The sequence below is a fragment of the Melanerpes formicivorus genome, unplaced genomic scaffold, assembly GCF_026170545.1.
Source record: "Melanerpes formicivorus ecotype bairdi unplaced genomic scaffold, bMelFor1.0.p_v2 SCAF_2, whole genome shotgun sequence".
Taxonomy (NCBI): Eukaryota; Metazoa; Chordata; class Aves; order Piciformes; family Picidae; genus Melanerpes; species Melanerpes formicivorus.
The window spans coordinates 4,447,205-4,470,067 of NW_027142354.1; the positions used below are offsets into that span (position 1 = coordinate 4,447,205).

Below are 22,863 nucleotides of genomic sequence, written 5' to 3' on the forward strand. Positions count from 1 at the left end.
CAGGCGAGTGAGAGCAGCAGTGAGAGTTGTTGCCTGCCGCTTGGTGTAGACATGACATAAGAGTTTGCTGTACTCTGTGGGAACCCCCTGGAGAACATCAGGTAGGGGACACCATCCACTGTGATGTTGGCTGTTTGTGTAGATGTGCTGCAATGTGTGTAGAGTATGGAGCATCTGCCTGGGGCACCATGCAGCATTCCAGGGAAATATTCCTGCTGGCAGCTGCACTTGATGTGGAGTGGTTGAATCTCTGAGGCTGTCACATGGTGAAACATCAGCACAACAAAACCAGGTCTGAATTTAGCAAGTGGTAGTTGGTTTTCATCTGGTAAAATATGTAATTACTGGAATTTCTCATTTCTCCATGAGAATAGTTCTAACGTTGGACCAGGCTGAAGGCATATGGCGTGACAGGCAATATGGTCTGGGTTACCTCACTCTGGTGAACAAAGGTGTAGGGTGAAATATGAAATAGCAATTGAATAACCACAGCTTCTTCAGATTCATTGCTAACTTCTGATAGCGTGCTGGAACAAGTTTGAGGGAGGTTTGCTTTTGTTCCCCCTGTAACAAGTAAGGTGAAAATTCTTCAAAGGACCTAGAGGTCCAAAAGTGGTTAATAGAGGCACCTGTATGACTGTTAAAAGGACACTAGAAATGTGTAGGTGCCTTCTGAAAATCCTCTTAGGCATTTGTTTGCATCTAGAGAGTCTTAAATATCTATAGAAATTGAAAACTGGTTTCCTTCTCTGCATGAGTAGCTGCTTCCCTGTGAGACACGAGCAGTCTGTCTGACAAGCTCGGGACTGGAGCACTGCTGCAGCCAGCTTCCTACTGGGAACCTTTTGCTTGGAAGAAGCTTTGCCTTCTGCACTCTTGATTCTTTCCCTAAGCCCATCTGTGAAGTGGAGCAGATTTGCAGGTGTCATAGGGAGTACCACCTTATTCAGATGTATCCTGAATATGTTTTTTGACTTCTCCCAGCCAAAATGACTCACCAGGTGTTTCAGACTAAATTGCAGGTACGTTATGGGTACAGTCTGTTTTCCTGGGAAAAGCAGGTTCCTGCTCTAGGAATGCAAGACACATTGGGTTGGCTTCTCTGAAAAGTGTCTTTTGAGTAAACCTGGGGGTTCTTAAAATCCCTTAGGACTAAAATCTAGGCTGTTTGTATGTAAACATGGAAGCCATAATGGGAAATCAGTAAGTCAGTCTTCAATATCATTTCAGTTCAGCAAAGCTTCTTGCATTGTAGAAAGATCAGCTCGTAGAAAGCCAATTTCACTTGCCTTGCAAGCTTATCAGGGGCTTTGTTCACAGCAACTGGATTCTAAACATGGTGACTAATCTGAACAGAATAGATGCATGCTTGGTTCACAGATACTGTTTCTTTAAAATGTATTTTGATATTAGCTCTGTATTTAGTACTGGTTGGGGTTGAGGAGAGCCTCAGGAATTGAGAGTCTCAGAGGGTGTGCTTGGATTTGTCTCAGAGGAGGAGGAGGAATGCTAACATTCCAGGTGAAGATTTTTGCATGTTCAAGGTGTTAACTAAAATATTTCTGTTTTCCTTTTACATAGGTCTCCCAAGAAGTTTCTCTGTTTATGGTTTCTCCTTGTGTCATTCATGTTTACATTTTATTTATGCCCCACAATTTGTTCATACCCTCTTAGTTGCAATCTATGGATTATGCCTTTGGTCACTTCCACTGTGTGCTCATTTGGCAGTGAGGGCATCTTAGTTGCAAGTGTTGATTGACATCTGTATGTTTTATTGCTGGCTTTCAGGAGTAGATTTAGCTTTGGAGAGTAAATTGTTTGTGAGAGTGGGAGAATATCATATTTAATGGAAAAGTAAATTACTTAGTTGATTTTTTTTTGTCTCCAGGCTCTGAAAAGATGACTATATATCATTATTATTATTCTAGATAACAAGAGAAATCTAACCACATTTTATTTATCAACTCCAAATAAAACTCATTAGCTAATTAGTTCTCGAGCTAATGAATGAATGCAGGACTGGCATTTTCATCTGCCACATGCTAAGTAGAGACTTAAAAGCTGCTAAATGTTGTGAAGAGATTAAAACACTCACTTCATGTTCTACAGATGCATTCTTTAAATCACAGTAAGAACTAGTTGAAGAATGACCTCCAGTGGCCTGGAGTGGGATTATTATGAATTCCAACCGATGGAGTCCAGCTCTGTAGAGTACGCCACCCCGGGAGCTAACTCTTTCCTTCTCCCTGCCAACCCTGAAAACTCTTACTGGGATCCCAATGCCATCTCTGAGTGGTCAATGAGTATCCACACAGCTCACACCTCAGAACTAGTCAAGGAGAAGGTTATCCCGGTGAAGGAAATCAAGGACGAAAAAGATAAGAGAAACCAGAAGAGAAAGGCTAGGAAGGAACCTAGAAGATCAGAAAAAGAGAAGGAGGTTAGAAATCTTCTGCATCAACCCTGCCTTGAGCTTGATGTCTCCCACAGCTGCATGCTGCAAAACCTTGACCTAACAGTCTGGTGTGACTGAGCTCTTCTGTGGTGCATGACCGCTTGGTGGGCGTTGCGCTGGGTGCTCGGCATCGAGTTTCCTGCTTGTGTGTGTGCCCTGAAAGTCTAACTGGGAAAACAAGTTGATTTAAAACAAAGAGCCAAGTCTCCTAGACTTCCTTTCTGGAAGCTCCATTTTAAGAAGCAGAACATTAATTTCAGCTAGAACAATAACCCAGGCCCCATAATAATTTCTAGCTGAATGTAAATATGCAGTGTGGCTTATTCCTGTATTCCCATTTCGGTCTCATTTAAGATCTGATTTGTTTCATTCATGATTATTTTTTCTTCATGCCTTGATCACTGCTGCTGGTCATGCATCTTCATTTGTTGCTCACAGTGAAGTTGTTCCTGCTCTGTATCTTGATTTGTGCCCTTCTGTAGAAAAGAGGAGGAGAGCAGCACAGTAACACCGGAGGACATTCAGTTTCTTTTGTGTACAGCTGCTTCAGGATATCCCCCTATGCTCATAGACTCCTGCAAGTGTTTAGCACATGGTTATAGTTTATCTTTGAAGTATTTTGAACTTTCTACTGGGAATTAAGAGGTTTCCTCTCATAGTACAACTACAAGTGCTGTCCAGCACTTTGTATCAGGGTTTGAAGGGCTATGTATTTTGCTGGTTACTTTGGTGCAGTTGTCCTGTAGCAAGACACTTTGGTGAGTTCTGCAAACATGGAAAGACAGTGAGGAGGCAAAGTGTGACATTGGAAAGAGGCTTTAAAGGAGTTTGTGCAACTGATGGATGCTTTGGAGAATAGGAAATCAAAATACAGTGGTCACAGTATTGTTTTAAATCAGAGATAGGGTAGCAATGTATTACAACTACTGTGAACCAAATCTCGTTACACTGGAGCAGCAGAGTCTATGGCAGAGACTCCAGTAACCCAGGAGAGCTGGCAGAAGTACTAATATCTACCTGAAACCCCTTTGTAAATGGTGGTGTTTCCTTTCTCTTGAGGTGAACTTCAGATGTAAAATGGATGCCTATGTGGGGCCTAGGTGTCTGGTCCCAGTGGTATCATAGTATCAGTCAGGGTTGGAAGGGATCACAAGGATCATCTAGTTCCTACCCCCCTGCCATGGGCAGGGACACCCCACACTACATCAGGCTGGCCAGCAGAGCCTCATCAAGCCTGGTCTTAAACACCTCCAGGGACGGGGCCTCAACCACCTCCCTGGACAACCCATTCCAGGGCTTTACAACTCTCATGGTGAAGAACTTCCTCCTCACATCTAGCCTGAATCTCCCCACCTCCAGCTTCATTCCATTCCCCCTAGTCCTATCACTGCCTGACATCCTGAGAAGTCCCTCCCCAGCCTTCCTGTAGGCCCCCTTCAGATAGTGGAAGGCCACTATTAGGTCACCTTGGAGCCTTCTCTTCTCCAGACTGAACAGCCCCAACTCCTTCAGTCTGTCCTCATAGGAGAGGTGCTCCAGCCCTCTGATCATCCTCGTGGCCCTTCTCTGGACACCTTCCAGCACCTCCACATCCCTCTTGTAATAGGGGCTCCAGAACTGGATGCAGTACTCCGGGTGGAGTCTCACCAGAGCTGAGTACCCTCAACTGCTTCATATTAGTCAGCAAAGGAGGAAACTGCAAACACCAAGCTGCTCAGCAAGTGCCACTGGTCTAGCAAATGCAGAAGTGCTAAAGATTTTTGGTATCTGCCTTTCTTCAGGACTCCCAATCTGTAACCTTCTTCTTAAAACAAATGTTTAAGCTTTCTAGAGCATGGTTTCTCCTGTAGGAAATGAACCTGCTGGTGCTGGGCCTTCCTGTGTAATAGTCTCATTCCAGACAGAGCTCTCAGGATGTGTGGTCCTGCATCCTTTGCACCAGCATCTCCCTCTTTCTATCCCAGTGAATGATGATTTTTTTTCTTAAACACAGAGCACTTTCAACACAGCAGTATTCTCATGGCAAGACAAGCTGGATGAGTACCATAACCTTGGGGCCACTGCAAAAGAGCCAGTGGCCACCACCTTCACCAGCCTTCTTTCAAGTGGTGGTGGGCATACCTGCAACTTGTATGGAGCTTCTTCCAGCAAGCATGTCACAACTGCACTCACAGGGCAAGAGAGGAGATGGCTGTATTAGGGACTGTGGCAGGGTGGGGTGTGTGCTACACAATGACCTCCGTGCCACCATGACTGTGGTGCACTGTGGCAGTGTGCAGGTTGAGATGTCTGGGGCCTTAGAGTGGAAATGCCTGAGTTTGAGTTGCTTTTCAGCAGCTGAGGAAGTGGATTGAAGACACAGTGATGCAGACAAATGCCTGTCTTCTACCAAGTCCCACTTAAGCACCTAAGTGTCTTTTTGGCTTCAAGCCCACATCTGCATTTAGGCAAGCTGTGGTTTCTGTAAAGGTCACATCTGTGTGGCACAGCACTGGAGTTCTCCTTCTTCATTGCTACTGATCTGCAGTCTGTTCTTAAGGCATAAATCACTTACAAATAGGATCATAAACTGTGCCCAACATAATAGTCTGGGCAGCTAATGTGCATTTACCAGTGTAATTGCTCTCCAAGCCTCTGAAACGGCCCCCTAAAGGCAGAGTGCTTTCAGGGATGGTTATTTTAGCAATTAATAACAAGACAAATGAGTCGGTGATTACACTGACCAAAAATTCACACTGTGAAAAAAGTACATCTCACCTCTTCTCTCTGACTCCATAGGAGGCTTCTCTGCTGGTGCTGAGGCAAGACAGGTTAGTGACACAGCAGTGCAGGCAGTGTGGTGGCTATGTCATCTGTGGCTTGGTGGCTCAGTGACTTATATGTAGAGGCCATGACAATCTGGTGATCCAGCTTCCACAGCACCCTAAGATGTGTAAGGTTCAGGTGTGTGCTGATGTCCAAGAGAGTGTTTGATCAGCCTCTGCCATGCTGGTTGTGAAGCCTGGTGATGGTAGTGACCTTCACCCAGGATATTAGTACCTGCCAACTCACCACTGGAAGCTGCCTCAGTCCAGTTGAGGCAGGGTTTGAGACACTCTTTGGCATTCCCTGTTACATGGGCGAGGTATTTATTTAACTCGCCAGGGTGCTGGTTAGACCTTACACTCTTTCCCCTGTTTGTGTGGGGAATATGCCAGCCTCAAAGCCCATACCTTGGGCAGGAGGCACCTGAGCCTGCCATCTCTAGGCCTTATGTCCCTTTGCCTATTCAGGCTTCCATTCTGAAAACCACAGTATAGTATGGGACAAAGCCTAGGCATGGCTGGAGCTGTCCTGGTGCCCCTTTGCAGTCCTGATCAATGGCCTTCTGACATATGGGCTGGGCTCCCTGGGGGGAGAGGGCTGCTCCTGCAGCAGTGAGGTGTGCATCCTACCACCCAAATATATCCTTGTCCATAATTTAACTGAGATGCCATTAGAAGCAGGTGTCACACTGACAAGTCCAGAAAAGCTGAATCACCTTTGACCTTACTGCAATTACTGTGATGGGGTTGGGCTAATGGCAAGAACAGCCTTGATTGCATCAGGCCCTTAATTACAGACTAAATCCAATACAGCCCATTCCTGTCTCCAGTTTGTTCTTCTCCATAATCAATTTTCCAGACTGTAAAGAAGTAAGAACCAACCACCCATTGTTGGAACTCCATCCATCTCTGTGGCAGATACCATCTTGTTTCAAGTCTTACTGTCCTATCTTCTGTAGCTTGCATGTGCAGCAGTACCAGTTGGCAGGGGTGGGTTGAGGGGTTACCATCCACTTCATGGTAGTCAGATGAAATGACCTTTGCACTGTCCACATTACCTGTTGCTTCAGTAGCAGTGGCTGTGCCAGTCATCAGTACCATGCATTATCCGAAAAAAAAGGTGTGAATCAGATTTCTCTATAGCAATAGTTACTGGAAGCTATCAGATGCTTGCACTTGTGGGATGGTGTAATTTGGATGTTTTCCATAACACTTTGGTTGTCATAAAGTGTAGAACAAATGCACAAGTTCAGAGAACTTGCAGTGCTGTCAGTTTTCCATTTCTTTGTGTTTTTCTGAGAGTCACAATTCCTGAGACCATAGAATCATTGAACTGTAGACTGGTCTGGGTTGGAAGGGACCTCCAAAGGTCATCTAGTCCAACCCCCTCTGCAGTAAGCAGGGGCATCCTCAACTAGATCAGGTTGCCCAGAACTCTGTCAAGCCTCACCTTAAATATCTCAAGGGATGGGGGCCTCAACAACCTTTGTGGGTTCATAGTATCATAGTATCAGTCAGGGTTGGAAGGGACCACAAGGATCATCTAGTTCCAACACACCTGCCATGGGCAGGGACACCCCACACTAGATCAGCCTGGCCAGAGCCTCATCCAGCCTGGTCTTAAACACCTCCAGGGACAGGGCCTCAACCACCTCCCTGGACAACCCATTCCAGGGCTTCACCACTCTCATGGGTTCTCTAGTTTGAAGCCATTGTCCTTTGTCCTATCACCGCAGGCCTTTGTAAACAGTCTCTCTCCATCCTTTTTGTAGGTCCCCTTCAGATACTGGAAGGCTGCTATTAGGTCTCCCTGGAACCTTCTCTTCTTCAGGCTTGAACAAGCCCAGCTACCTCAGCCTGTCCTTATAGCAGTGGAAATCATTGCTGTCTTTGTCCAAAACCTTGTAAAACACGTTCCATTCCACTGCGATTTACTTTTGCTCTTGTCCCTATTAATACTGGCAGAGTATGTGACCTCTAGAGACAAAGCATAGCTAGGAAGCCACAAAAACCCAAACAAACCATAAGAAGAAGCCTTCAACACAACTTTTTAAAATCAACCTGATGATTACAAGCCAATGTAATGATTTGCTGGTGGGAGCTGGCATTGCAGGTGTGACTGAAAGGTTGTGGATGGCAATGCTCGTTTTTGCCTTAGGGGCTAATGACTGTTTTGGTGTCATTAGCACTCACATACACACCCTGAGCAATTTTTAAGTCAGCTGCTAATTACCATTGAAAGCAAAATACTCAAATTATCCAATTATCCTAATGACTTTTAGACTATAGAACAGAAAATACAGAAATCCCTCTGGTTTTTGTGTTTAATATAATGTGGTGTTCCCTGATAAAGGTTTGTAGCAGATAAGTTCTGTGCCTATTTAGGACTAGCTTCCTGCAAGCTTTTTCTCTTCAGGATATGCTGCATACCTCTGCCCTGCATGTGGTTTTGGTGACTGTTACCTAGATAGGCAAAAGCAGATTTGATTCCCACTCTGTTTGTTCACAAAGGCTGTGTGTAGAGCTTTGAAGCCAGTCTTTGTGTCTGGACCCAGGCCGTGCTTCAGTGTTGTGAGTTCAATAGAATCACAGAATTGTCAGGCTTCGAAGGGACCTCAAGGATCATCTAGTTCCAAGCCCCTGCCATGGGCAGGGACACTTTCCACTAGATCAGGTTGCCCAGAGCCTCATCCAGGCCAGGCCTTAAAAACTTCCAGGGATGGGGCTTCCACCACCTCTTTGGGCAACCTGTTCCAGTGTCTCAACACCCTTACGGTGAAGAACTTCCTAACATCTAACCTAAATGCCCCCTCCTCTAGCTTGGATCCACTCCCTTTAGCCCTATCACTACCTGACATACTAAAAAGTTCCTCACCAGCTTTCTTGTAGGCCCCCTTCAGATACTGGAAGGCCACAATTAGGTCACCTCGGAGCCTTCTCTTTTCCAGACTGAACAGCCCCAACTCTCTCAGTCTGTCCTCATAGGAGAGGTGCTCCAGCCCTCTGATCATCCTCATGGCCCTTCTCTGGACACCTTCCAGCACATCCATATCCCTCTTGTGATAGGGGCTGCAGAACTGGATGCAGTACTCCAGCTGGGGTCTCACCAGAGTGAAGTAGAAGGGAGGAATCACCTTCCTTGACCTGCTGATCACACTTCTCTTGATGCAGCCCAGGACATGTTTGGCTTTCTGGGCTGCAACTGAGCAAGTTCAAAGGAAAGCCAAGACCAGTTTTGGCAGCAATGGAGCTACTGCAGCTAATTTTCCCATCAGTTGGAGTGTTACAGCCCTAAACACTGTTGCATAAACCTTCCTCCTCTTTTGTCACAGTCTCACCAACACATAAATATATACAGAAAACCGCTGATGGGCAGGGCCAGGGGTTTGCTTCTCCCTGCTCTTCAGTTTCTGGAAGGCTTGCAGAAAATTAGTCTTGGGGTCTCTAGTTCAATACATGAGTTCAGCACTTGTTACAGGGACAATAGATGGGCAGACAGACAAGATGACTTCATCAGCATCCTTTCTCTTGGAAACCTGTTGGTAAAGGAAATCAGTCTTGCTTGTTGGTACCGTGTGGCAGGTCAGTTGGAAATGAAAGTTGCTTTGACCTCAAGATTCCTCAGTTGCTTAAATGGATGAAGCTAATGGTCTCACAGTTGTGTTCCTCATCATAAAATTGCCTCCACTCTTAGCACCAATTGCTAAATTCATCAGAGGTAGTGAAGAGGCTGATCTCATCTTGATGACTTGATGATCTTAAATGTCTTTTGACTTATCATAATAGTATCATAGTATCAGTCAGGGTTGGAAGCGACCACAAGGATCATCTAGTTCCAACCCCCCTGCCATGGGCAGGGACACCCCACACTACATCAGGCTGGACAGAGCCTCATCCAGCCTGCTTTTAAACACCACCAGGGACGGGGCCTTGACCACCTCCCTGGACAGCCCATTCCAAGGCTTCACCACTCTCATGGGGAAGAACTTCCTCCTCACCTCCAGCCTGAATCTCCCCACCTCCAGCTTCATTCCATTCCCCCTAGTCCTATCACTACCTGAGATCCTGAGAAGTCCCTCCCCAGCCTTTCTGTAGGCCCCCTTCAGATACTGGAAGGCCACAATTAGGTCACCTCGGAGCCTTCTCTTCTCCAGACTGAACAGCCCCAACTCCTTCAGTCTGTCCTCACAGGAGAGGTGCTCCAGCCCCCTGATCATCCTCGTGGCCCTTCTCTGGACACCTTCCAGCACCTCCATATCCCTCTTGTAATAGGGGCTCCATAGGGGCATGACTTGATGATCTTAGGGGTCTTTTCCAGCCAATGTGATTCTGTGATCTCACATTCCTTATCCAAAGCAGGGCTGATGGAGCAATTAGAGCCAAACGAGGAGAACCTCATCCAGTTAGTGTTAAGTACTGGAGGATCATGATGATGAGTTACAACAGCCTGTAATTGCTTTCAGTTCCCTACAGAAACTGTTGACGATCAGACACATAGTGCCCAATGTGTTAGATCCACAGCCTTCTACTCCTACTATGTTTTCAGTACGCTTCAGTGCTGTTTATGGGACTGTGATGACTTGCAAGCTTCTGTAAACAGTTGGTTTGTAGCTCTCTGATACTTTCAGTATCTTCATTAATCTTGAACCTTTAATGATAGTGATTAACAAGGACGGATTTAAACAGTAGGTGTGCTGGAGATGCAGCCCCTGTGTGTTGTATGCATTTGCATGGAGTCACAGTGAGTGGGGAATGGCACTGATCACAAATCTGCTTCTGGTTTATCTTGCAGGGTGAGCAGACAGCGCTGCACCGGGCAGCTGTCGTAGGGAACACCGATGTTATAGCGACTCTGATTCAAGATGGGTGTGCTTTGGACAGGCAAGACAAGGTAACAGGCAAAAGCAAAGCCCTGTGGGATGGCAGCCTTGCTGGCCAGTAGTGTTAAGGTCTCAGAGAGAAAGTTATGGTTTATAGTCCTGAGTAAGTACCTGATCTTTTGAAGGTTATTGGAACAATTACATTGGGAGGAAAAAAAGAGCTGCAACATACTTTTAATATAAATTACTGCTGTTGTTATTATTATCACCATCATCATCACTGGAGGTGTTCAGGAGGAGGCTTGACAAGGTGCTTGGTTGCATGGTTTAGTTGATTAGGTGATGTTGGATGATAGGTTGGACACGATGATCTTGAAGGTCTCTTTCAACCTGGTCTGGTCTATTCTATTCTATTCTATTCTATTCTATTCTATTCTATTCTATTCTATTCTATTCTATTCTATTCTATTCTATTCTATTCTATTCTATTCTATTCATTATTATTAGGCCAGGCTGGATAGGGCTCTGAACAGCCTAATCTAGTGGAAAGTGTCCCTGCCCATTGCAAGGGGTTGGAACTAGATGATCCTTGAGGTCCCTTCCAACCTTGACAATGCTATGATTTGAAGATGATGATTTTATATCAGGCTAATAGCTCAAAAACTTGGGGAGTCTGTGCTCAGTTTATTAAAGGAAAAATTAAAGAAGTGTAAACATGCTATGCCTTGCTCAAGACACTGAACAGTTTCCCTTGATTATCCCAGAAATCATGGTATCATAGTATCATTCAGGGTTGGAAGGGACCACAAGGATCATCTAGTTCCAACCCCCCTGCCATGGGCAGGGACACCCCACACTAGATCAGGCTGGCCAGAGCCTCATCCAGCCTGGGCTTAAACACCTCCAGGGATGGGGCCTCAACCACCTCCCTGGACAACCCATTCCAGGGCTTCACCACTCTCATGGGGAAGAACTTCCTCCTCACATCCAGCCTGAATCTCCCCACCTCCAGCTTCATTCCATTTCCCCTAGTCCTGTCACTACCTGAGATCCTGAGAAGTCCCTCCCCAGCCTTCCTGTAGGCCCCCTTCAGATACTGGAAGGCCACAATTAGGTCACCTCGGAGCCTTCTCTTCTGCACACTGAACAGCCCCAGCTCCTTCAGTCTGTCCTCACAGGAGAGGTGCTCCAGCCCTCTGATCATCCTCGTGGCCCTTCTCTGGACACCTTCCAGCACCTCCACATCCCTCTTGTAATAGGGGCTCCAGAACTGGAGGCAGTACTGCAGGTGAGGTCTCAGCAGAGCTGAGTAGAGGGGGAGGATCACTTCCCTCGACCTGCTGGCCACACTTCTCCTGATGCAGCCCAGGATCTGATTGGCTTTGCGGGCTGCAAGTGCACACTGAGAGCTTCTGTTGAGCTTTTTGTCCACCAATGGAGAATCGTCCACAAGTGGAGAATCTTAGGCTGTAAATTTAGTTTGCAAGTAAATAAATCTAATTCCAAGTTCCAAACAAAAAAGGTAACAATATTTTTGCCCACTTCTAAAAAGAAAACAGAAAATAGGCTAGTAGGAAAGGAAAGTTGTTTGGTTTTGAAGCAAGCGGGACCTGCAGCTGCTGCAATCGCAGAGTGTTGCACAGAGCAATGTATAGACAAGTCTAACCTTCTCATTTATGTGTGTGCTCTTCAGGATGGGAACACTGCTCTCCATGAAGCTTGTTGGCATGGATTCAGTCAGTCTGCCAAAGTGCTCGTTAAAGCAGGAGCCAATGTTCTTGCCAAGAACAAGGTGAGACCCATGCAGGAGAAGCTTGCAGTTACGGTGTAAGGTGGCTGATCCTGAGCACTGGAGATTTCTGGCCATGGCATTTCTCAGTGGGTGGGGGACCAGCTCCTAGTGGTTCTTTTTTCTTCCTTTTTTGCATTTATTATGCCTAAATGATTCCTCCACAGGCACTAGGAAATTCATATTTTGACAGATGATGCAGGAGGAACTCAGTAGCACGTTGAATGATACATTAATTACAGCTGAGCAACACTGGCATTCCTGTGGAAATCTCCATGGTGCTCTAATTTATACCAAGCAGATTCATGGTGATTGGTGAGATTTAAAGTGAAAATGAATTGTATTAATAGGAAAATGACAGCCAAAATCCCTTTGTTTTTTTCTTCTTCTTTTTTTCCCCCTTTCTTTCTAGCAATTAAGCAACAGAAAGGAACATAAGCCATGGGGGATGGGGGGAAGGCTGTTTTATGGTGGAAAGTTCTTCCTAATATATTAGCATAGGCTCTTCCCAAAATCTTGTAACAAGCCTGCATTATGTTCCTTTTGGTGTTTAGAATACCTTGTGAGGAATTTAAAGGAAAGGATAACAAAGCAAGGAGTCTCAGTTTCCACTCTAATTGTGATACCCATGGGAGACTTCAGTTCACTAAATCAAAATGGGATAGTCTAGGAAATGGAGGGAGCAGCTTGTGGATCAAAATGGGTTAGTCTAGGAAATGGAGGGAGCAGCTTATGGATCAAAATGGGATAGTGTAGGAAATGGAGGGAGCAGCTTGTGGATCAAAATGGGATAGTCTAGGAAATGGAGGGAGCAGCTTATGGATCAAAATGGGATAGTCTAGGAAATGAAGGGAGCAGCTTATGGATCAAAATGGGATAGTGTATGAAATGGAGGGAGCAGCTTATGGATCAAAATGGGATAGTCTGGGAAATGGAGGGAGCAGCTTATGGATCAAAATGGGATAGTCTGGGAAATGGAAGGAGCAGCTTATGGATCAAAATGGGATAGTCTGGGAAATGGAGGGAGCAGCTTATGGATCAAAATGGGATAGTCTGGGAAATGGAGGGAGCAGCTTATGGATCAAAATGGGATAGTGTATGAAATGGAGTAGCTTATGGATCAAAATGGGTTTGTCTAGGTAAATGGAGGGAGCAGCTTATGGATCAAAATGGGATAGTGTAGGAAATGGAGGGAGCAGCTTATGGATCAAAATGGGATAGTGTAGGAAATGGAGGGAGCAGCTTATGGATCAAAATGGGGTAGTCTAGGAAATGGAGGGAGCAGCTTATGGATCAAAATGGGATAGTCTGGGAAATGGAGCAGCTTGTGGATCAAAATGGGATAGTCTAGGAAATGAAGGGAGCAGCTTATGGATCAAAATGGGTTAGTCTAGGAAATGGAGGGAGCAGCTTGTGGATCAAAATGGGATAGTCTAGGAAATGGAGGGAGCAGCTTGTGGATCAAAATGGGATAGTCTAGGAAATGGAGGGAGCAGCTTATGGATCAAAATGGGATAGTGTAGGAAATGGAGGGAGCAGCTTATGGATCAAAATGGGATAGTGTAGGAAATGGAGTAGCTTATGGATCAAAATGGGTTAGTCTAGGTAAATGGAGGGAGCAGCTTATGGATCAAAATGGGATAGTGTAGGAAATGGAGGGAGCAGCTTATGGATCAAAATGGGATAGTCTGGGAAATGGAGTAGCTTATGGATCAAAATGGGATAGTGTAGGAAATGGAGGGAGCAGCTTGTGGATCAAAATGGGTTAGTCTGGGAAATGGAGTAGCTTATGGATCAAAATGGGATAGTGTAGGAAATGGAGGGAGCAGCTTGTGGATCAAAATGGGTTAGTCTAGGAAATGGAGGGAGCAGGTTATGGATCAAAATGGGATAGTCTAGGAAATGGAGGGAGCAGCTTATGGTGTGTGATGAGGCAGGGTTTGGACCTCTGTGTCAAAGGGATGGTCAGATTGCACAGTTGTCATTGTGTCCTCTGTTATAGGTGGGAAGGCTTTGGGATGCCTTTATGGGATCTCTGAGCTGGGATTTTTTTTGGGGGGAGGGATAAACATGTCTCTAAAACAACATCTGCAATGGATTATGGAAGAAAGGAGACAGCTGGCCAAAGTCTTAATTCTGAGCAAAAAGTCACGTTGCCTGGGCACTGTGCAGTGCACACATGCCTACAGTTGTGGTCACATTGTGGCCTGGAGTGACATCAACTTTTGTATTGTTTCATGTGTATTCCTTCTTTTACATCATCCCAGCTTCCAATATTTATTTTCTGTAAGTGCTTTTGCTGTAAAATTCACCTAGATTTGTTGTGAAGGTGCTTTAGACAACTTCCCATGCTTGTCTTTCTGGTCCTGTGAACCATTACACTCCTATCTCTGGACACGCTTGTCTGTGTCTGTACTTCTGTACAAAGGTGTGGGCTTAAGATGCAAGTCTGGTTACCCTGCATGCTTGGATGCCTCAGGGTATTAGAAGATTTAGCTTACAAGACAGTGTCTGTCAACTGGAGACAGCCTCTCTTGGAAAACATGTGCACAGAATAGCTCAGCAGGGTTGATGTCTGAAATATGATTGGCAGACTTTTAATACTGCATGAGCATCTCCTGCACTGGTCTTTGAAGTCCTACCAACACAATCCTTGCTCCCTTTGCCTTCCACTCTTAGGGTGGTTTTTAAAGGACAGGAGCTTTTCTCAGCATGTGCTGAAAAATGTGGGAATTGTGCATGCTTACACACACACACACAGAGGCTTTTACCCCTTTTGATTTCAAGAAAAATGAAGAGCTTAAATCTCCTTAATCCCAAAATGGTTTCTCTAGGCTCTCAGCTTTTTATGTTACTGACAACAAGGCATAATCTTTGACAGTTTTTCTGGCAGCCAGGGCTGTGTGCCATGTGCAGGAGTACTCTGCAGGCTGTCAACTTACACCTGGCCATTGTGCAGTCTTGGCTGGATGGGCCAGACACAGGCTGCTGGGTTTGCCAAGCCCTGCTAAGCAGCAGAAGATGGGAGGAATTTAGCTCAGTATTTTCTCTAACTCCTGCTTAATATTTGCTGGGGCTGCTTGGGGGATGCTTCTACAGATGCACCTAGCATAGAATAGGATAGAATAGATTAGGAATAGGAATAGGAATAGGAATAGGAATAGGAATAGGAATAGGAATAGGAATAGGAATAGAATAGGTTGGAAGAGACCTTCAAGATCACAGCAGCTTGAGCATAGCACACCAGACAGCAACACAATTGAAAACAGCTCCTATATTAAGTGAGCTGCAGAGGCCAGAAAGGGTGTCTGACATTTTAAAGACAAGTCAGCATTTAGGGAGGATGTTGACTTGCTGGAATGAGTCCAGAGAATGGCAACGAAGTTGGTGAGGGGTTTGGAACACAAGCCCTATGAGGAGAGGCTGAGGGAGCTGGGATTGCTCAGCCTGGAGAAGAAGAGACTCAGGGGTGACCTTATCACTCTCTACAACTACCTGAAGGGAGGTTGTAGACAGGTGGATGATGGTTTCATAGTTTCATAGTTTCATTCAGGGCTGGAAGGGACCACAAGGATCATCTAGTTCCAACCCCCCTGCCATGGGCAGGGACACCCCACACTAGATCAGGCTGGACAAAGACTCATCCAGCCTGCCCTTAAACACCCCCAGGGACGGGGCCTCGACCACCTCCCTGGACAACACATTCCAGGGTTTCACCACTCTCATGGTCTCTTCTCCCAGGCAGCCAGTACCAGAACAAGAGGACACAGTCTCAGGCTGTGCCAGGGGAGGTTCAGACTGGATGTTAGGAAGAAGTTCTATACAGAGAGAGTGATTGCCCATTGGAATGGGCTGCCCAAGGAGGTGGTGGAGTCACCATCATTGGAGGTGTTCAGGAGGAGACTTGATGGGGTGCTTGGTGCCATGGGTTAGTTGTTTAGGTGGGTTGGATTGGTTGATGGGTTGGACTCGATGATCTTGAAGGTCTCTTCCAACCTGGGTTGGTTTATTCTAAATAAACAATAGAGTAAACCACCTGAGCAGCTGTATTCCTCCTGTGCAGCAGTCACCCTGGAGAAGCAGTTTATTTTGAGTCAAGCTGTCTTACTAAAAACTCCTTTGCTGTGATAGATCATCCTGTGAGATCAGTTTCAGCCTTCTTTTTAGATCCTCCCTCATTCTGTACATTTCAGTAAAGATTCAGTAGAGCAGGGAAGACCTCCCAAATCAGTACAACTCAGAGGCTGGTCAGCCCTGACCCCAAGCACCAGCACCATGATACCTCCTGGGATTGAAGACCTTGCCTGGCACCTGCTGCACAGGACCTCTCAGCCTTCCCACCAGGGTCAACCCTGCAAACAGCAAATGCTAGAGACATTGCAGAGACTTTTCAGAGAGAAACCCATGAGGGAAAAAAATTAACACTCAAATGCAATTTAGATGAGAAAGGAAATGTCCATGTCTGCCACAGCTTAGAGACAAGAAGTCTGTAACTTGGAACCAAAGACCTAAGACCAGATCTAAGAGTTGTCTTTTTGTAATTCAAACCCTGCAGCTTTGATCTTTGTCTTGAGAGCATGAGGGATTAATTAAAGGACATAATCAAGGTGAACAGGCAGCCTAGTGAGCATGGGAGACCTTTCTCACCTGAGGTGATTTAATTTCTAGCTCCCACAAACCAAAATCCTCCAAAGATTTTCAAGCCCACGAAAGCCAGATGCTGCCAGAAGAACTTGTCAGACCCATGAAATCCTTCAAAATCCTAAACAGACAGTACACAAGCAAACTCTTCTTTGATTTCTGTCCATGAAAATGGCAGGTTCACTTCTTTCAGGAACATTAGCATGTTATTCTCTGGGGTTTGGGTGGCTGGTTTTTCACCTCTTTATCTTGGCTGGGGACTGTCATGATTTTTGAATGCTGAAGCTTCCTGATAGCTTAAACTCTATCATACAGACATAGAACAGAAGTGTTTTGGTTGGAAAAGACCTCTAAGATCATCCAGTCCAACTTACTGCTCTCTACAACTACCTGAAGGGAGGTTGTAGACAGGCGGAGGTTGGTCTCTTCTCCCAGGCAGCCAATACCAGAACAAGAGGACACAGTCTCAGGCTGTGCCAGGGGAGGTTTAGGCTGGAGTTTAGGAAGAAGTTCTACACAGAGAGAGTGATTGCCCATTGGAATGGGCTGCCTGGGGAGGTGGTGGAGTCACCATCATTGGAGGTGTTCAGGAGGAGACTTGATGGGGTGCTTGGTGCCATGGGTTAGTTGTTTAGGTGGGTTGGATTGGTTGATGGGTTGGACACGATGATCTTGAAGGTCTCTTCCAACCTGGTCTATTCTATTCTATTCTATTCTATTCTATTCTATTCTATTCTATTCTATTCTATTCTGCTTATACCTTTGGGAAAATAACGGCAACATTTCCCACCCCAGGGTGGATCTTCTTGTGGGAAGACCTGAGAGGTTTTAATTTTGAAAGCCTGTATCCAATTTCTAAATATTTTCTACTTCCCTATATTTCTCTAAGGCAGGTAACACACCTCTTCACCTGGCTTGCCAGAATAGCCATTCCCAGAGCACTCGTGTCTTGCTACTGGGAGGATCTCGAGCAGACCTCAAAAATAATGTGAGTTTTGTAAAGAACTTGGTCATTTTCACATGCCTTTGTTTTGGCTTTATTACTTTAAGTTGTCAGCATTGCTCAGAAATGCTTTAAGCTGTGATTTTTATTGTAAATGCCACTGAAAACAACCCCAACTCTAACAAACCATAGGAATGTACCTATAGCCTAATGTGTCCATAGGAATGCTTGTGATGGGACCTAAGTCATGCACTGCTTGTACCCACCTCTTAGGAAGGAGCCAAAGAGGGTTTTGCACTTGCATAGACTGAGGCAGCTGGTCCTTTGCTGCTTTTCAGGGTCTTGATGGCATGGCCTGTACACTGTAGTGCAATGGTATCATAGTATCAGTCAGGGTTGGAAGGGACCACAAGGATCATCTAGTTCCAACTCCCCTGCCATGGGCAGGGACACCCCACACTAGATCAGGCTGGCCAGAGCCTCATCCAGCCTGGTCAATCCTGTTAAAGGGCTCCTCTCCCCAAAAGATGGAAATCTTAAAGGGGTTTTATGCCAGAATGGTTAAAGTCTTCAGACCTGCCCTCGCTCAGATATATTATATACTGTGTATCAGTCTGTCAAATGAGGTAGTTTTAATTTCAGACAGTTCTCCTTTTTATAATGGATCTGGCAAGACAAAGAAAATGGAAGAGAGATGATTTTGGCCATGCTTGATAACAGAGTGAACAGAAGCACACAGGAGTGGAAACCCATAGGGCTCTGCTCTCAGTCCAAGCTGCACTTGTGACACCCATTGTGGGGACATTCCTCATGTTTTCTACATTATGTGCAACACTGAGTTGAGCTTGCAAATCACATGGGTTTTGCAGATCAGAATAACAGACTTAATGTATAAATGTAAGTCAGGTTTTGTTGTGCAGTAAGCCAGCATTTTATAACTGCAGTATTTCTCATCAGTGCTCAAAGAATTTGTATCCCCACCTTGCCAGACCCCACCTCTTGCTAACCTTTCCCACCCACAAGAGTAGATTTTGTCCTGCAGAGAAAAGAGCATCACTCATGGATTGGTGGATGTGTGTGGCATTGACTGCTCTTTTTGGTTTGAAAGGTTTGCTTTCATCCCTGAACATCATGACAAGCACAAGCTTTCTTGCTGCGACTACATGCTCAGAGCTTTGTTTCTGTTTGCAGGCAGGAGATACCTGTCTGCATGTGGCTGCTCGTTATAATCACTTGCCCATCATTAGGGTGCTGCTCAGTGCTTTCTGTTCTGTCCATGAAAAGAACCAGGTCAGTGCATGAAGCTCATTGTGACTCTGTGCCCCGTGCAGACAGCTAGTTGTTGGGAAGAGGGATTCCTGCCCAAGCAATCCCACTTTACTCTGTGTTTCAGTGTACCTCCAAGTGCCTGAGCTTCTAGGAACAGCCTCAAAGTAATGGCATTTCAGTGGTTTGTTGTTTTGCCATCATATTTACATCATTTCTGTAAAGCATTGCCTGTTTCTGAGGTTCTGCAATTGTGTGTTGGGGTAGAAAGAGGGTTTGTGACAGAGACAGTAGCATAGGGTTAAGAGTTGGTGCTCCTAGGTCCATAGCAGTTCAGTACAGAATGGTACTGGACAAGAAGTCCAGTGAGAAGAGGCTAGCACCAGCCTCTCCACAATGTCCTTTTGGGTAGTTGTAGACAGCAATGAGGTCTCTCCTCAGCCTCCTCTTTTCCAAACTAAACAGCCCCAGCTCCCTCAGTCACTCTTCATAAGATGCATTCTCCAGGCCCTTCCCCAGCTTCCACTCGTCTCAGGGAGATGTAGTTTTCTGAAGGCAAAATGCAAGGCAAAGGGGTCAGGAGGGCAACATATACACGTGTCCATTCTCCCTTGAACAGCTGCTGGCTTTGTTGCTGGTGCCCCAGTCTGATCACAGCTGTCTTCATCTTCCTGCACTGGGACAAGGACAGGGCAGTGTGTTAGTGCTGGACCCAGACTGCCCCCTGGCTTTGGTCCCAAACCTGTTTCTCTTGAGGAATTTCATTAAGGGACCAGCGGCTGTCTCGCTGCTGGTAGTTCTCTGGCTATTTTTGAGTAATGTGAGACATGACCACCTGCACACCAAAGAACTGAACCTGCAACAACAGCACACACAAAAAAAAAAAGAGGAAAAGAGGAGGTTGTGGTGGGGAAACCGGTTCTGCCCTCAGACGTTGTATCTGTTTGCTGGCAGTAGAGCTGGGCTGTCTCCAAGCTGTGTCAGGTGTCATTTGGTTTAGTCAAAGCAGATTACCAGGGCCCCAGCTGCATTTCTTAAAACCAGGCTGAAATAGCTCCTTATCCCCTCCTGTCCCCTTCCTCCCAACTCTGTTTTATTGACCAGGCCTTATTTAAGCTCAGCTGCTGCATCAGCAAGTGTCGGTCTTTTGACCTCTGAGCAGGCTTTTAGGAAAGGGTGATTGCTGCAGGGTGAGAGCCAAGGGCTTTGTGTAACACAGTTGTTTTCTGCTTTCTAACTTGCAGGCAGGGGATACTGCACTCCATGTAGCTGCTGCTCTAAATCACAAGAAGGTGGTTAAGCTGTTGCTGGAAGCAGGGGCTGATGCATCTGTTGTCAACAATGTAAGCAGAATGTGGAGTTTCTGTGGTGTTCTGCATGAATACAGACTCCCTTCGACGCTCTCTGTAGTGTTGATAGTAAATATTTGGGTGTTAGAGTCGAATTGAATCTGGATAAATGAATGCAGTTAGTCACATTACTCTTGTGCACAGAGCATGGACAAATTCCACATTTACAGTAGCTTATGGTTTGAAGGAAATACTATTTTTGTTTTCCTCTCAGGCAGGTCAGACCCCTCTAGAGGTTGCCAGACAGCACAATAACCCTGAGGTTGCGCTCCTCCTCACTAAAGCATCACAGGTATGTTACACGTCTCTCCCCAACACACACACACGCACAGGGAACTGAGGTCAGTTGACCTTGAGAGGCCACATCCCCTTATCTTTAATCTTCTGCTGTGAAAGGTGCCTGCATTTGCTGCCATTGTGTGCTGGCTTCAGGTCTGTTGACATGGAGCCTTTCGTCCCCCAAGCCCAGGCAGGTGTGCAGAATAAACCTCAGCATTAAGTGCTGTCAGAGGTCCTACTGAGGCTGGAGCAGCCAAAAGCAGTAATACCTGGCCCAGGTATTAGCTGCACTGTACCTGAAAGCTCCTGGGTTGTGTGACTCTGCTGCCTCTCTCAAACATGTCCTCTACCCAGTATGGTTGCTCACACTGGAAGGTGCTTTGACAGTGGGGACAAAATATCCTTTCCATAGCCTGCTGCCAGGTGTGAAATGCTACAACACTCTTCAGGCCAGAAAGCACATGGGACAGCTCTGTATTCTGGTATAGATCAGGTGCAATCCCTACCCAGCTCCTCCTTGTCCCCTGTGTGTGATAAGGGCTGGGCTTGAATTGGAAACCAGCCTGAGGACACAGGAAGAGGAGCTCAGCCCTCCAGGGAATAGCCAAGTGCCCTGGTAGACATAACTCAGTGGTGGTGTGTTTTCATGGCTGTACACACTGCAATTGCTTGGCCCACCAGCATCCATCTGGCAGTGCACTCTCCTTTATCCAGTCCCTTTTAGATAAAGGTGAGAAAGATCTGCTCCATGACTTGGCTTCTGTGGTAGTGTGGTAGGTTGAAAATTCCCCCCAACATTAAATTGCCAGACCAGCTCAGCTGGAAGTAAAGCAAGCTGTATTTACAAGCAAAACTACAATCTAGAATGAAATGCAATGAATATGTGCAAAATAAACAATACTTACAGGTATTTACAATTGATAAACAGCACAAGAATCCTCCTGGACAAAACCAGGGGAGCTAAGAGCTTCCCATTCCCTGCCCTCTTCCCTCTACCCTTCTGTGCACAAGGGACAAGAGAAATAGCAGAGAGTTGTTTGTTAAGATACTCAGCCACAGCAGAGAACACAGCCAAGGTCAGCAAAGCCAGCAGAAAGCACAAGTTAGTGCCTCCCAGGGTGAGGAAGTTGAAAAGAGAAAGATTAGTTTACCTTACTAGCCTTATGTTTAGAATAGAATAGAATTAACCAGGTTGGAAAAGACCTCAGAGATCATCAAGTCCAACCTATCACCCAACACTATCTAATCAACTAAACCATGGCACCAAGCACCCCATCCAGTCTCTTCCTAAACACCTCCAGGGATGGTGACTCCACCACCTCCCTGGGCAGCCCATTCCAATGGCAATCACTCTTTCTGTGAAGAACGTCTTCCTAACATCCAGCCTAAACCTCCCCTGGCACAGCTTGAGACTGTGTCCTCTTGTTCTGGTGCTGGTTGCCTGGGAGAAGAGACCAACTCCCACCTGGCTACAGCATCCCATAAGGTGTCCTCTGAGCCTCCTCTTCTCCAGGCTAAGCAACCCCAGCTCCCTCAGGCTTGTGCTCCAAACCCCTCCCCAGCTTAGTTGCCCTTCTCTGGATGTGTTCCAGCAAGTCAACATCTTCCCTGAACTGGGGGGCCCAGAACTGGACTATCCAGTGGGATTGTTTAGAACTTGTCATTCTTTTCCTTTGTGCATCCACTGGTGATTTCTCTACATTCTACCACTTTCTGTTCAGGATCTGTGGGAAATTTTCTAGGCACAGCCTGAAACTACCCCAGGTGGGAAAGAGCACAACATCACTGAGTAACAGTGTGCTCTGCCTTCAGGTCTCACGCTTTAACCGTGGGAGAAGCCTGAGGAAGAAGAGAGAGAGACTGAAGGAGGAGAGGCGAGCTCAGTCGGTACCACGGGATGAAGTGGGACAGAGCAAGGTACAGCAGGGCATTACCAGCTGCACCTGTGGTGAGAGGGTCACCCAATCATGTGTGCAGAGCGGCTTGAAACTGGGAAAGGTGAAGAAAAGGCACTTTCTCCCCATCCACCTCTGCAAGTGCTCTGAGCTCCCTGTCTTTGCCTCAAGCAGCGCAGTGTCTCAGCTGCTGACGACACGCCGAGCAGTGAGCAGCCGCCGCAGAGGAAGAGTGACCCAAAGGATGAGCCTCAGTCAACCTCACCAGATCCCAGAGGGAAGAAGAGCAAAAAGAAAAAGCCAAAGGAAAAGGTATCAGGAGATTTAACACAGCAGACAGAGCAGGGGTAGTTGTTGAGCAGTAGCACCTGTGTGCCATCGGTGTGTCTGGGCGGCAGCCCCACCGCACCCATGGGGCAGACAAAATTGGTTTCTAGTGAGGGAAATTCTGCTGTTCAGGGTCACATGAACCAGCTTTGTGTGGAGATCTGGTCATTGTGCTGACAGACACCAAAGCTGTGGCCACCCACTGCAGCTGGATTGGTGTTTCAAGCATTTTTCTGCTGTAATTGTCACATTTGATTTGCCCAGTTCCCAGCAGGAATAGTTTACCCTGGGGCCA

General features: G+C 46.2%; 1 protein-coding gene across 5 annotated transcripts in view; it reads left to right on the plus strand.

The window, feature by feature from the left end:
* The first annotated feature begins 2,122 nt into the window (after positions 1 to 2,122).
* Positions 2,123 to 22,863, plus strand: part of ANKRD6 (ankyrin repeat domain 6) — a 31,083-nt gene continuing 10,342 nt past the window's right edge. For 2 of the 5 annotated variants that reach the window (XM_068149559.1, XM_068149568.1), the window contains exons 1-9: positions 2,123 to 2,440; positions 10,052 to 10,150; positions 11,773 to 11,871; positions 17,399 to 17,497; positions 18,644 to 18,742; positions 19,963 to 20,061; positions 20,282 to 20,359; positions 22,159 to 22,263; positions 22,416 to 22,553. In XM_068149559.1, coding sequence (XP_068005660.1) covers positions 2,147 to 2,440; positions 10,052 to 10,150; positions 11,773 to 11,871; positions 17,399 to 17,497; positions 18,644 to 18,742; positions 19,963 to 20,061; positions 20,282 to 20,359; positions 22,159 to 22,263; positions 22,416 to 22,553 — 1,110 coding nt within the window. In that variant the 5' untranslated portion in view covers positions 2,123 to 2,146. The remainder of the gene's footprint in view (positions 2,441 to 10,051; positions 10,151 to 11,772; positions 11,872 to 17,398; positions 17,498 to 18,643; positions 18,743 to 19,962; positions 20,062 to 20,281; positions 20,360 to 22,158; positions 22,264 to 22,415; positions 22,554 to 22,863) is intronic. The other 3 variants (XM_068149578.1, XM_068149588.1, XM_068149597.1) reach the window with 3 other exon arrangements.